The sequence below is a fragment of the Hypanus sabinus genome, chromosome 9, assembly GCF_030144855.1.
Source record: "Hypanus sabinus isolate sHypSab1 chromosome 9, sHypSab1.hap1, whole genome shotgun sequence".
In the NCBI taxonomy this organism is placed as follows: domain Eukaryota; kingdom Metazoa; phylum Chordata; class Chondrichthyes; order Myliobatiformes; family Dasyatidae; genus Hypanus; species Hypanus sabinus.
The window spans coordinates 23,771,728-23,786,467 of record NC_082714.1 but is presented as its reverse complement, the minus strand read 5'-3'; the positions used below and the strand labels follow the sequence as shown (position 1 = coordinate 23,786,467).

The 14,740-nt window shown below is 40.7% G+C and overlaps 2 protein-coding genes across 14 annotated transcripts in view; one reads left to right on the top strand and one right to left on the bottom strand.

Annotated features, from left to right (window-relative positions):
- cfap70 (cilia and flagella associated protein 70) overlaps positions 1 to 9,132 on the bottom strand; it is an 81,011-nt gene extending 71,879 nt beyond the window's left edge. For 5 of the 9 annotated variants that reach the window (XM_059979298.1, XM_059979295.1, XM_059979290.1 and 2 more), the window contains exons 1-5: positions 9,055 to 9,132; positions 4,492 to 4,606; positions 3,668 to 3,866; positions 736 to 834; positions 560 to 642 (exon numbers count right to left, since the gene is read on the bottom strand). In XM_059979298.1, the coding sequence (XP_059835281.1) occupies positions 560 to 642; positions 736 to 834; positions 3,668 to 3,866; positions 4,492 to 4,569 (459 nt within the window). In that variant the 5' untranslated portion in view covers positions 4,570 to 4,606; positions 9,055 to 9,132. Of the gene's footprint in view, positions 1 to 559; positions 643 to 735; positions 835 to 3,667; positions 3,867 to 4,491; positions 4,607 to 9,054 lie in introns of those variants that run through there. The other 4 variants (XM_059979293.1, XM_059979291.1, XM_059979294.1 and 1 more) reach the window with 4 other exon arrangements.
- Positions 9,133 to 9,699: 567 nt separating this feature from the next.
- Positions 9,700 to 14,740, top strand: part of LOC132399183 (bromodomain-containing protein 8-like) — a 65,525-nt gene continuing 60,484 nt past the window's right edge. For all 5 annotated transcript variants that reach the window (XM_059979289.1, XM_059979288.1, XM_059979287.1 and 2 more), the window contains exon 1: positions 9,700 to 9,735. In XM_059979289.1, coding sequence (XP_059835272.1) covers positions 9,714 to 9,735 — 22 coding nt within the window. In that variant the 5' untranslated portion in view covers positions 9,700 to 9,713. The remainder of the gene's footprint in view (positions 9,736 to 14,740) is intronic.

The window sequence follows — 14,740 nt, the reverse complement described above, 5'->3', positions numbered from 1 at the left end:
TATTGGGACTTCCAATGAAACTGTATTGCTAATAGGAGCATTTCACAAAAGTAGATTCTGTACTGTAACTTCCTCTCTTATCCACCAAACTAACTTGATAATGCTATTAAACTTAACTAAAAGCTGTTTATGACTAACAAGATATGCCTGACCAGATTGTGCCCACCACATATCAGGACTACTGAACTAATAGCCTAGAGGTATAAACTAATAGTCCAAAAACTGTAAGTTTGCAATTCTTCAACACAAACCAAGAATTTTATTTCAAATCCTAATATACTTTTACCAATAACAAGGAACTATGGAGCTGTTTTTATATAAACACTACTGGTCAACTAATATCCTTAGGTAAGAAAACGTGTGACCCTCACCTTGTCAGGCCCATATGTGCCTCTAGACAATGTGGTTTACTCTGAAATGGCTGAGCAAGCCACTCAGTTGTCCTACATCTGTTTTATTATAGCAGAAAAATATAACGGAATCAATCTTGGCACATAATTTAGATGTGACAAGCTCACACCAAGCCCAGGCACCACAAAGCTAGTATTTTACTGATTACCTTAATTTCATCTGATGCAGTTTGTTCTAAAGGAGCTCCGCCTAGAGGGTGGATTGCAACAGTCTTTGAAAACATACATTCCCCTAAGGGTGAGAAAATTTAACATCAGGTTATGTGTAATCAGATTTATTGAATAGATAAATCATATAATTGAGATTTCTGCTGATATCACCCACCTTGAACCAGAGGCAGTAAGTCCACCGTAGCTTGGCCAAATACAACAGTCTTCTCATCTTTTTTTTTCTTTTCCTTAGGGAAAACTTCAATAACTGTTACTATAGTTATATAGAAATGGAAAAAACATTTCAAAAAGATATTAATAATTCTCCTAAGAACTTTCAAAACATAACAAGCAGAAGATGAAGGATCATATCATGGACATGAGATTCTGCAGATGCTGGAAATCTTGAGCAACATCTACACAATGCTGGAGGAACTCAACAGGTCGGGCAGCATCTATGGAGGGAAATAAACAGTTGGATGTTTTGGGCTAAAATGCAAACAGTACTTTTGGGTCAAGTGCTAGAGGGCATGCATTTAGAAAGCGTTTGATGGGGGGGTGGGTGGAGTAAGTTCAAAGGAAATGTCTAGGAATTAAAGGTTGAGCATGTTGGGACTAATGTTCTGAGGTGTGTAGACTTCAATGCAAGGTGTATTGTAGGAAAGCGGGGTGTGCTTAGGGCAAGGCATGGAACAGTGATATTGAAGCCATTAGTAAGATTTGGTTGCAAGGGGGGCAGAACTAGCAGCTATTAGGGAATGAGACAGGGCAGACGACAGAAGTTTGTGTAGGGGAACACATTGCATCTTGTGATCATAATGCCATTAGTTTCAATATAAGTATGGAGAAGGGTAGGTCTGGTCCTCAGGTTGAGATTTTAAATTGTAGGAAGGCCAATTTTGATGGCATCAGAAAGGATCCGGCAAGTGTGTCAGAATAAAGGGCAAGGGCAAGGTTTGAGGAAGCTTGGTTTTTGACAGATATTGTAGTCCTGGCTAAGAAGAAGGAGGAGCATAAAAGGTATATAGGTAGGAAGGAGCAAATGAGGTATTTGAGGAGTATAAGAAATGTAAGAAAACACTAAAGAAGGAAATCATGAGGACTAAAAGAAGGTTTAAGGTTGCTCCAGTAGACAAGGTGAAGGAGGATCCTAAGTGTTTCCACAGATGTATAAAGAGCAAAAGTAAAGCAAGAGACAAAATAGGTCCTCTGGTCATATATACATAGAGATAAAACAGATGGGGGAGATCTTAAATTGATTTTTTTGTGTCTGCATTTACTCGGGAGACAGACACAGAGCCCATAGAAATAAGGCAAAGCAGCAATGACTTCATTGACCTTATATAGATTACAGAGGAGGAGGTGTTTGCTCTCCTGAGGAATACTAGAGTGGATTAAACCCCAGGACCTGACAAAATGTTCCCTCAGACCTTGTGGGAGGCAAGTGCAGAAATTGCAGGGGCCTTAGCATTGATATTTAAAATCATCCTTAGTGACAGCTGAGGTACTGGAGGAATGGAGGATAACAACAACAACTCATGTTGTTCTGTTGTTTAAGAATGGCTCTAAAAATATGCCAGAAAGTTATGGGCCACTGAGCCTGACATCAGCAGTAGGTAAGTTATTAGAAGGTATTCTAAGGGACCAGATATATAAGTATTTGGATAGACAGGGGCAGATTAGGGATAGTCAACGTGGCTTTGACCACAAGTCCCTACAAAGGATTGTGAGGACTACTGAGAGGATCATTGGGGTCTCTCTTCTGCCCATTAGAGATATTTATCAGGAGCGCTGCACATACAGGGCCCTTAGCATTTTTAATGATCCCTCCCATCCATCCAACAATCTCTTTGACCACCTAACATCAGGCAGTAGGTTCCGTAGCATTAGGAAAACTGTTAGGGTAGAAAACAGCTTCTTCGCCCAGGCCACAAGACTACTTGATTTCCTTGCCACAACCCAGGTCACATCACGCATGAAACACCAGTAGCATTATACTGTTAACTTTTTAAGTTGTCTTGTAAAAGCACCTTATTGCTTTTTAATTTACTAATGGTAATATTACCTTACGAGTTATGTATCTGAGTTATATGTACTGTGTTGTGCATCTTGGCCTGGAGGAATGCTGTTTTGTTCAGTAGTATACGTGTTTACAGTTGAATGACCAGAAAATGAACTTGAATTTAAACTTGAACATGAACTTTGTGCATAATAGGTCTTGCCTAATCATGTTGTCTACATGGACATTAGCAAAGCCTTTGACAAGGTCCTACAGGGGAGATTGGTAAAAAAGGAGAAGATGCTTGGCATTCTAGATGAAGTAGTAAATGTAGACAAGTGTGAGCAATTGCATTTTGGGAGGACAAAGCAAGGTAGAACATATAGAGTGAGCAACTGTTGCCAGGCCTTGAGGATATAAGTTATAGGGAAAGGTTCAATGGGTAAAGGATTTTATTCCCTAGAGCTTAGAAGAATGAGAGGAGATTTGATAGAGGTAGACAAAGTTATGAGGGGTAGAGGTAGGATAAATGCAAGCAGGCTTTTTCCACTGAGGTTGATGAGACAAGAACTAGAGGTTATGAAATAAGGGTGAAAGGTGAAATGTTTAAGGGGAGCATGAGGGAGAACTCCTTCACTCAAAGGGTGGCGAGAGTGTGGAATGAGCTGCCAGTGGAAGTGATGGATGCAGAATTGATTTCAACATTTAAGAGAAAATTGGATAGGTACACGGACGTGAGAGGTATGAAGGGCTATGGTCCAGGTGCATAGGCAGATTAATAGATTGGCATGGACTAGATGAGGCAAAGGATCTATTTCTGTGCTCTACTGTTTTACATATCTATGACTCTATATTGTCTATCACATGGTCCAATACCATAGTATAATTAAATTTAATTCTCCAACATTCCCAGATTCACATCTGAGATATGATTATGGTTGAAGATTTAAACTTGATTACCAAGAGCATGAAAATTTATTATCCTGCACCCCTCCACTTAAGGACTGTAATGGAATTATAACTCAGTTCCACCATAGTTGTTCTTATAAACTAACGCGAGCAAGCAATGTATGCTTACAAATCAGAGGCAAAGGAAACTGATACTCACAAATTACAGGTTTATGCACCAGGTTGTCCAATCCTTGAATTCCATCAAATGAGCAATCAAAGTTTGTTGTGAAATTGTACTCTATTTCACCTTCAGCTATGTGAAATTTCCCCGAGTCTCCAAGATGGATGTTATTAAAATCAGCACGGATATATGACATTGGACTATCTATCTTACTTCCTTTCTGCAATAGAATACACTAGACACAGAATGAAATGAAAAAAAATATTTTGATCTAACTATTGTATATTTTAAAGTTGAAATCCCAACTACAAAAGCATGCAATTTAACATGGTATTTAAATGTAAACTGTGGAATCTGGTCAAAAATGACAAATAGAATTAAAATTCAAGACAGTAGCTGGCTTAAACACATTCCATGTGCCCTTACGTTGTTACTTGCTGTTCTACGCCATCACACCGAATACCATCAGCTCCCAGAATAATGAATTTTCATAAACATTAAATAGTGAGTTTATGCTGCAGTACAAAAATATAATTGAGTTTCTTCTAATATGCATAATGCATATCCAATAATTCTAAACAGGTGCTGTTCTCTGCCATGACAATAGGGGATGCTACAAATGGGAGCTAATCATTAAGTTATCCTTGTACAACTCTAACATGCATTTTGCTAGGACTTGTATGCATTCACTATCTGTACCTGTAACAGAGGATTGATTGTAGCAATATAAGCACTGGGACAAAACTCACAAAGGCAGTTGCCCTTTGTTTAAACAAATCTGAATGAAAGTATCCCTTCAAGTGTGCAACCACAAACTAAGATTTAACCTTCTTTGGATAAACTACCAAGATGATACATACCAAGTTCCTGCCTCTCAGCACTGTGATCTGCACTGGCACTGGATTGCGTGCTTTGATTTCAACCTCAGGGTTCTCCATGTCTACATCTGCTGTTTGCAGTAATATGTAAACTGTTCTGGGGATAAAAACAGCATTAACACTATAATGTAAACATATTCCACAATTAATATGTTCACCATATAAAGATTAACTACAGGTTTACTCTAGACTACCATAGGTCACAGCAGGTTTTCTATCCAGGCCTCTGTACCTCTCTCTGCAATTGGATCCTTGACTTCCTAACTAGAAGACCACAATCTGTTTGGATTAGTGATAACAAATCCTCCTTGCTGACGAGCAACACTGGTGCACCTCAAGAGTGTGTACTTGGCCCACTGCTCTACTCTCTATATACACATGACTGTGTGGCTAGGCATAGCTGAAATACTATCTATAAATTTGCTGATGATACAACCATGGTTAGTAGAATCTCAGGTGGTGACAAGAGGGTGTACAGTAGTGAGATACGCCAACTAGTGGAGAGGTGCCGCAGCAACAACCTGGCACTCAACGTCAGTAAGACGAAAGAGATCACTGTGGACTTCCAGAAGGGTAAGACGAAGGAACACATACCAATCCTCAAGGAAGGATCAGAAGTGGAGAGAGTGAGCAGTTTCAAGTCCCTAGATGTCAAGATTTCTGAGAGTCAAACCTGGTCCCAACATATCGATGCAGTTATAAAGAAGGCAAGACAGTGGCTATACTACATTAGGAGTTTGAAGGAATTTGATATGTCAACAAATACACTCAAAAACTTCTATAAATGTACCATGGAGAGCATTCTGACAGGCTGCATTACTGTCTGGTATGGGGCAGGGGGCTACTGTACAGGACCAAGAGAAGCTGCAGAAGGTTGTAAATTTAGTTGGCTCCATCTTGGGTACTAGCCTACAAAGTACAAGGGCATCTTTAGGGAGCGGTGTCTCAGAAAGACAGTGTCCATTGTTAAGGACCCCCAGCACCCAGATCATACCCTTTTCTCACTGTTACTATCAGGTAGGAGGTACAGAAGCCCAAAGGCACACACTCAGTGATTCAGGAACAGCTTCTTCCCCTCTGCCATCTGATTCTAAAATGGACATTGAATCCTTGGATAGTACCTTGCTATTTTAATATATATTATTTCTGTTTTTTGCATGATTTTTAATCTATTCAATAGAAGTATACTGTAATCGATTTATTTATTTATTATTATTATTTTATTTTGTGTTTTTTTTCTTCTATATTATGTATTGTATTAAACTGTTGCTGCTAAATTAATGAATTTCACATCACATGCCAGTGATAATAAACCTGATTCTGATTCAGTTTTTTGTTCCCATTAGCTAATGAATGTACAGAAACATCCCTCCATGTTCTATATATTAAATAGTTTGATCAAGTGCCTAGTAAATTAGAATGCTTAATTGTTGATTCAGCAAAGGCATAAAAATTTACTTGAAGTTGTTTAATATCTTACAGTGGTTTTATCACTCAGCAGGTCAGGCAGTATCTATGGAAAGTAGACATTTCTGCTCATGATTCTTCACTTCATTTGTCATCTGAGGCTACTTTTGCAGACCTTTTCAGTGACCACCAATGATTTTGTGGGAGGTATGAAAATGTGGTAGAGAGGGTGAGTAGTTTCAAGTTACAAAAACATAGACAATCTACAGCACAATACAGGCTCTTCGGCCCACAAAGTATTGCTGAACATGTCCCTACCTTAGAAATTATTAGGCTTACCTAAAGCCCGCTGTTTAACTAAGCTCCATATACCTATCTAAAAGTATCTTAAAAGACCCTATTGTATCTGCCTCAACCACCGTTGCCGGCAGCCCATTCCACGCACTCACCACTCTCTGAGTAAAAAATTTATCCCTGACATCTCCTCTGTACCTACTCCCCAGCACCTTAAACCTGTGTCCTCTTGTGGCAACCATTTCAGCCCTGGGAAAAAGCCTCTGACTATCCACACAATCAATGTCTCACATCATCTTATACACCTCTATCAGGTCACCTCTCATCCTCCATCTCTCCAAGGAGAAAAGGCCGAGTTGACTCAACCTATTCTCATAAGGCATGCTCCCCAGTCCAGGCAACATCCTTATAAATCTGCTCTGGAGGCTTTCTATGGTTTCCACATCCTTCCTGTAGTAAGGTGACCAAAAATGAGCACTGTACTCCAGGTGGGGTCTAACCAGGGTCCTATATAGCTGCAACATTACCTCTCGGCTCCTAAATTCAACTCCGTGACTGCTGAAGGCCAATACACTGTACGCCTTCTTAACCACAGAGTCAGCCTGCGGAGCTGCTTTGAGCGTCCTATGGACTCGGACCCCAAGATCCACTGATCCTCCACACTGCCAAGAGTCTTATCATTGATATACACTCAATATATTCCTCAATATACACATCACGAAGGATCTCACCTGGACTGTACATACTGTATGCTGAAAAACACACAATGGTGCCTCTCACACCTCAGACAGCTGAAGAAGCTTGATATGAGTCCCCAAATCTTCATGACTTTTTACATGGGCACCATCGAGAGCATCCTGACCGGCTGTGTCACCACTTAGTATGGAACTGTACTTCCCTCAGTTGCAGGGCATTGCAGAGAGTGATGCGGCCAGCCCATTGGATGGGAACTTTTTGCTATTCAGGACATCTAAAGTAGCAGGTGCATAAAAAGGGCCTGGAGGATCATCAGGGACTCCAGCCACCCCAACACAAGCTGTTTTAGCTGCTTCTGTCTGGCAAACAGTAGTGCAGCATGAAGGTATTGCAGCATGAAGGCCAGGACCAACAGACTCTGGGACAGCTTCTTCCACCGGGCCATCAGATATATCAATACACATTGATCTGATTGCATATCTGACTATACATTGATCTGATTATGTTCCTGACTGAACATACATGTATACAAAACAATTTTAGAACATAGAACTTTTTAGAAATTTACAGCACATTACAGGTCCTTCAGCCCACAATGTTGTGCCAATCATGTAGCCTATTCTAGAATTTTGTATACAATTTTAATGTTTGGGCAATATTCTCCCACATTTCCCTTCTTTATTATTTATATATAGCAATGGAGATACAACATAAAGATTTTTATTCCCTCGTTTGTGAGATGGATATAAGACATAAAAATTCTAATTCTAATTTTAAGTTGACTGCCCACTGCAGCAAGAAAGGTACACGAAAAATACCTATAGACAATAGAGCAGAGATGAAAGTGAAATTTGGTTGTGATTTTGTATTTCTTCCTCTTCTTTGTCCCAGTTCATCCACAGTAGGCAATATCCATGATGATAAGGACATAAAAAATAGCAGCAGGAATAGGCCATCTGGCCCATCAAGCCTGCCCCACCATTCCTGCCTGTGGCCATCAAACTTTACAACTCCTCCCTCGGAGTGTCAGACACCCTGAGCCAATAGGCTGGTCCTGGACTTAATTCCACTTGGTATGATTAACTTATTATTTAATTATTTATGGTTTTATATTGCTATATTTCTGCACTATTCTTGGTTGGTGCAGCTATAACAAAACCCAATTTCCCTCGGGATCAATAAAGTATGTCTGACTGTCTGTCAATCATGGCTGATCTATTGGTAAACTCAGCTCCATCTACCTGCCTTTTCCCCATAACCCTTAATTCCTTTACTATGCAAAAACCTATCTAACTGTTTCTTAAATATATTTAGTGAGGAAACTTCAACTGCTTCCCTGGGCAGAGAATTTCACAGATTCACCACTCTCTGGGAAAAAGTTTCTCCTCATCTCCATCCTAAATCTTCTCCCCTGAATCTTGAGGCAATATCCTCTAGTTCTAGTCTCATCTACCAATGGTTAACAACTTTCCTACTTCTATCTTATCTACCCTTTCAAAATTTTGTATGTTTCTATAACATCCCCTCATTCTTCTGAACTCCAGAGAGTATATAGTCCCAGGTGTATAATTCCAGAGAGTATAATCCAACCAACATACAGATATTTCAAATGTCCAATGATTTAATTCCGTGTGAACTGCAGTTTTAAAATGTAAAACCCCTCCTAATAATGTGTTTTCAATTCATTTTCAATAGGGTAGTAAACATTCTTTAAAGAAGTTAAAATGTTTTTCTGTGTTCAATTATATGTTTCTTTTCTAAGTAATTTTTGACCCTCAACACGACGGTGTTGTTCACGATCCGCTCTTAAACTGGTCGAGAATTTGCTGCGCTGCCCGGGCCTGACGTACTCGGCGAGAACAGTTCGCCCGTGCGGACAAACTGGAGTTTGAGGTTGGTAAATTTTCAACAGAACGTCATAGTTTTGTTGATGGTCTTGTTCCCCCGGGTGCTGCCGGACCGATTTACTGAGAATTGCAAAAGAGCAGTTTCTACATGCCAACCCCTTTCTGCCGAACTCTTCCTCTTTATTGCTAATTTAACTGGAATCCGTATCGTTTCGATGCTCGTGACAGATAAAGTTAATTTAATCTAATATCATGAGATCTCACCGCCTGACAGTCGCTTCGACAAAACTTTATCTCTCACCTCAGCTCTCGCCACCCGCCACGAAAACAGCAAGTTGTCTTGGTGCGTCGCCGTTGCCATGGTGACAGAACGAGCGACGTCTTGACGTTCCGTGCGGGGTGACGTGCGACGTGCCGTGTTTCGCCTCGCAGATCGAGTGTGATTGGAAGTGTGCTCGTTTGCAACAAACCCAGTAACTAAAGCAATGAAACGCAATTGACGTGAATTTTTAACAGTTTTTCAAAATGCTGTGCCAGACTTTATATTGCCGTTCATTATCTTCCAGTTTAAGTCCGCACTCATGGGCCAAACATAGTATGTTGCATTCATCTTCAGATCTTAACATGAATACGTATTGAGTTCCGCGCCACAGACGAGAAAATCTGCAGATGTTCGAAACACACAAAACTCAGCAATTGGTGCAAATATTAGAAATACTGCTTTTATTTGATCCGGGCGGTTGCTTGGTAATTGCGAGCGAGCCGCAAAATAGTAGGTGGCCCGTGCGTCCTATCTTTTAAAAAAAATCCTTCATTGATTACATAAATTCTGAATTGAGGGTCCAAAGGGATGGAATTAATAAAACAAGCCGGATGAACGTGAGTGTACTTGGCGTTGAATAAAATCTGGTTTACGTCACAGTTGTCCTCTGGGGTCAAAGGTTGCAGTCGGTTGCTGGGATGATGGCGGCGGGGACTGGCAGTGAGTAGATGCGCACGGAGAAATGTTGTCGAGGGCGGGATAGGGATTCCGTTGCCAAAAATCCCGTGTAACTGAACGCGTGTCGAAGGGGAGCGTGACCTGAAACAGCGATATAGACGTGCAAAAGAAAACTATCCTCAGCGCTTTGTGCTGATCGGCCGACTGTCCTCGTCTTCCTACATTGTAGTTCGTCCGTCTGTTCATTGCAATCTTGTTTTCAATTTACAACCTGTGATCGGATACTGGTCGAGTAACATTTCAGATACGTGTTAGGCAGCAAGTACCAATTTGAAATAATTATCAGTAGTATTAATTCGAAGGGAGTGAACCTCGTCGTCAAGCCTGCATTTACTAACCATACTTTTAAAAACGCATGAATAGGCCATTGCACCCCTTCCTCAACGGTGCTTGCTATACCATTTTACCTCAATGTAACTGAACTGCACTAACTTCATTTTCCTTTAATAAAAATATCGATTAATATATTAATATACAAAATATTCTAAAAAAATCTTCTTAAATATGCTCAACGACTGATTTCCCACGGCAATCTAGGATCAGGGAATTCAGAGGATTTACCACCCTTATACTGAAGAAATATCTTCTAAACTCTGTCCTGAACAGCTGACACATTATTTTGAGATACTTTAGTCAACTGAATTATCAAGGCTGCAATTACTCTGCCAAGACCCTTCAGCATTACAAAAATTGCTTAGATTCTTCGAGAGTTCATAGAGGATTGGAAAATTACATATGTAAGTTTGCTATTTAAGGAAAGAAGGAGATGAAACAAGAATAAAGTCATCTTTCATTGAGAAATAATGTAACTCATTATTAAAAAGGTAATAGCTGTGCTTACGAAAAATGAATAGACAATTAAGCAGTCAACAGAGTTTTAGATTTTATTTGACAGTTTGATTGGAGTTCTTTGAAGCTGTAATAAATAGAGTGACTGAAGGAGAACCAGTAGATGCAGTGTATTTATGGAATTCTGGAAGGTATTTGGTAATGTGCCACATACAATTCACTGCACAGGATAAGAGCATGTGTAGTTAGGGGTTATATATTGGCAGGGGTAAGACCATTGAGATAGGTGGATAATTTTTGATTTGATATCAGAAACCAGTGGCATGTAGCAGGCATCAGTTTGGCACATCAATAATTGCATTCTACAGAATATCCCTTAATTGCAGGTAACTTTGGAATACATTTATTTCTAATGACTGTTATACTTTCCGCAGTATTCTTAATTGCAAACTTTTCCCCCATTATTTTGCATCTACACGTGGAATGAATTTTCCTCCAGTTTGGCCTCAGTAATCACTCCTTATAATGTTTTAAAGCATACTTTGTGAAGGAAGATGAAGGTCTATGCAAGAGTAAGTTGGAGATTGTGAAACTGGCAAAAAATGACACATTGAGATCAGTTTGAGATTTTGCAGTGTTTTGATGGCTCCTGACCTAGAACTTTATGAAGTTTCTTCAGAGATCTCATAATATTCGTGGCATGGGCTTTCCTTTTTCTGTATATTTCAGTGAGGATCTTGTTGAGTATGATGAATAAACACTTCATGGGCTTCCAGCTTGGGTACAGGTTTTGATGACAAACTGCCATCTTCATCAGGGGTGAAGCCTTGGCGTGGTTAGTGTGGTGGTATTTATTCCTCAAAGACCGTCCCTCCTAATTAGTCAGTCCTCATCAGATCAGGTTTCCGCTCTCCCAGCTTGTTTAGAATTGAATTCCAGCTCTTATTTAGAGTGAGACCTTCGTCTTTGTTAAAATTCTTGAGGAAAAGAATTTTGGAGAAGAATTTGAGGGAAAGGAGTTGTATTTCAATGGCTCTCTTTACCAGGTGGTCCCAAGAGACATTGCTGTGGCACAGTTGTTTCTAATACAGGTTGACCTTCACTAATCCGACTACCTGTAATCCGGTTCCTTTGATAATCCGACACTGATTTCAAATTTTCTGTGCAACTGTAATTTCAAATTTCCCGGGCCACCGTACCAATCTGCTGTGCATTGTTTTGGTTGCACTAGATTTGTTCATGTGTTGGCACACTCTTGTAAGCACAGACAGGCGATTCTTGCTTGTTTTCCTGAATTTACTTGCGTGAGGCGCAGCTGCCCAGCACCCACCCATCTCACCCACTAGTGGTGGGGGAGCTGGCATGCACTGGGCCACCTTCTCACCCACCTGCTGGCAGTCGCGCACTGCCCGACCAGCGCTCCGTGCTCTTCTGCCTATGACCTCAGATGAGACATGGCAACCTGCTGAATTTAAGCATATTACTAAGCGGAGGAAAAGAAACTAATGAGGATTCCCTCAAAAACTGCGAGTAAGGAGGGGAGAGCCCATCGCCGAATCCCCGGTCGCCTGGCGGTCGCGTGAAATGTGGCGTATAGAAGACCTCCTTTCTCCGACTTCTGCTTCTGCTCACCCCAAATGTGCTGCCACCATCATCAACAGTTTTTGAAGAAGCTGTTGTGCCAGTTTCAGCACCAGTTCCTGATACTTCACTCATTTTTCGAGATGAAGATGTTGATGATCCTGACAACCCCACACTTGCAGACATGTAACTTTGCCTGAAGGTATAATAAATGTCTCACCTTAGATGCGGAAGTGCTCAACTGTTCTGTTTAATTTCATTCCTGTACATTTACCTGTACCCTTTATTTTATCTGTGTCTGTACAGCATATTACTTCACAGGTGACCCCTGTTTTTCAAATGTTCGCTTTACGACAGCTCGCTGTTATGAACGACCTACATTAGTACCTGTTTTCACTAAGCAAAGAGGATTTTCGCTTTTACAAAAAAAAAGACACCCGCTTTGTACGCGTGTTTACCCTGAGAAAGACTACCATGACTGTGAAGCCTTATGCGGGCAGTTGTGTGCGCATGCGTGTACAAGTGTCCCCTGTTTTTCGAATGTTCGCTTTATGACAACTCGCTGTTACGAAAGACCTACATTAGTTACCTGTTTTCGCTATCAAAAGGTGTTTTCACTGTTATAAGAAAAGGCAGTGCGCGCGCGCCGAGCAGCCGAGCTCCTCCCCTGGAACTGCATTCTAGCCGGCATTGCTTAAACACGTGCCTGTGAGCATCTGCGCTTTATGTCAATTTATTTTGTGCATCCATTAGCAAGATGAGTTCCAAGGTATTGGGAAAGCCTAAAAGAACGCGTGAGGGTGTTACATTTAGCGTAAAACTAGACATAGTTAAGCATTTCGATCGTGGTGAATGAAGTAAGGACGTAGTGAGTTTGGCTAAGGGTTTGTGGAATTTGATGAAGTTGATGTTGAAGAGGTTTTGGCATCCCATGACCAAGAACTGACAGATGAAGAGCTGATGAAGAGGAAAGGATAACAATTGAAGCAGAACGCAGAAAGTGAAGTTGTCCAGGAACTGAATGGGAAGCAATTGCGTGAGATTTTTGCTGCAATTGACAACGCTGCAATGATTGGAGAAATGTATGACTTCAATTTTGTAAGAGTACGTAGGTTTAGGGCATATTTGCAGGATGATTTGAGTGCTTACAAAGAAGTGTATGATAGAAAAATGCGCGAGGCTGAGCAGTCAAGCATACTGACGTTTTTCAAGCCTTCCACGTCAGCCACAGCAGTTGACAAAACTCAACCTTCTATATCGAGGCAGGCAGGCGTAGAAGAAGGTGACCTGCCTTCGATAACAGACGAAGATGAAATGACACCTCAGACTCCTCTACCTCCCACCAGCCCAACCTCCGACGACTCAGCCTAATACAAAATAGGCTCACTGTCTTCCCAATTCCAGTAAGTGAAACTACACTGGACGTACATTATTTCTACTTTATATAGGCTGTGTATTTTTATGTGTTATTTGGCAGCTTCATAGCTTAGAGGTTACTGGAAAGAGTGCTTCTGCTGAGAGTGCTTGCGCTGTATGTTTCTGCCGGGAGCGTTTGTGCCAAGTGTTTTTGCCACGAGTGTTTCTGCTAAGAACACTTGTGTGAGATTTTTGCTGTGGTAGACAGTGCTGCAATAATTGCAGAAAAATATTCCTACATTATATACGCTGTGTATTTATCAGATCGTTCCTACTCTTACTGTATGTTACTGTTATTTTAGGTTTTATGTGTTATTTGGCATGATTTGGTAGGATATTTTTTGGGTCCGCGAACTGTCACAGATTTTTCCCGTATAAATAAATGGTAATTGCTTCTTCACTTTATGACCTTCTGGCTTAGGAACCATTTCATAGGAACGGTCTACCTTCAGATAGCGGGGGAAACCTGTAATAAAATTTCACTTGCTACTCATTTAATATTTCTGTGTCGTTATTATCTAACTTGTACTGATTTACATGATATTTTAAGGGTATAATGAGGTGGTTAGCTATTGCTTAATGTGATCCTTCTGTAATTCAGCATTTTCACTAATCTGGCACTCCTCAGGTCCCAATGGTGCCAGATTACCGAGGGTCAACCTGTACAACGGAATCCGGATGGTAGCCTCGGGCATGGCATCTTTCGGAGATCTACTCACACAGATTTATACCTCAACAATAACAGTCGTTATTACACCTCCCAACGTAGAGTGATCTTTCTACTTTGATTAACCTTGCAAAAACTATTTTGGACCTGGAGAGTCTCCATGAGAAAATAGAACGATTACACACAAGGTTCCTACAGAATGGCTACAAGGTGAAGGAAATCAATCGGGCCCTTAAAAGGACCGAATGAAAAACCAAGAAATCTAACGAGGAGGAACCCATCGCTTTGGCCTGTCTTCTCTATATTTCCATGGTTTCTGGAAGGATCGCCAGGATACTGAAGAAATATCGGCTTAAGCCTGAGAAGAGTTTATTTTTCATATGTGCTGGGAAGACACTAAATGCTTTTTGTTGAGCATGGCATACTGCTAAGTTACAATCTTTCCATGCTTATTGTATCAGTATCTGTGAGGGTAAATTAGTTGGCTGAGAGGATCCATGTCCTATTTACAAAGTGATGTGTGGTACCAGGGCC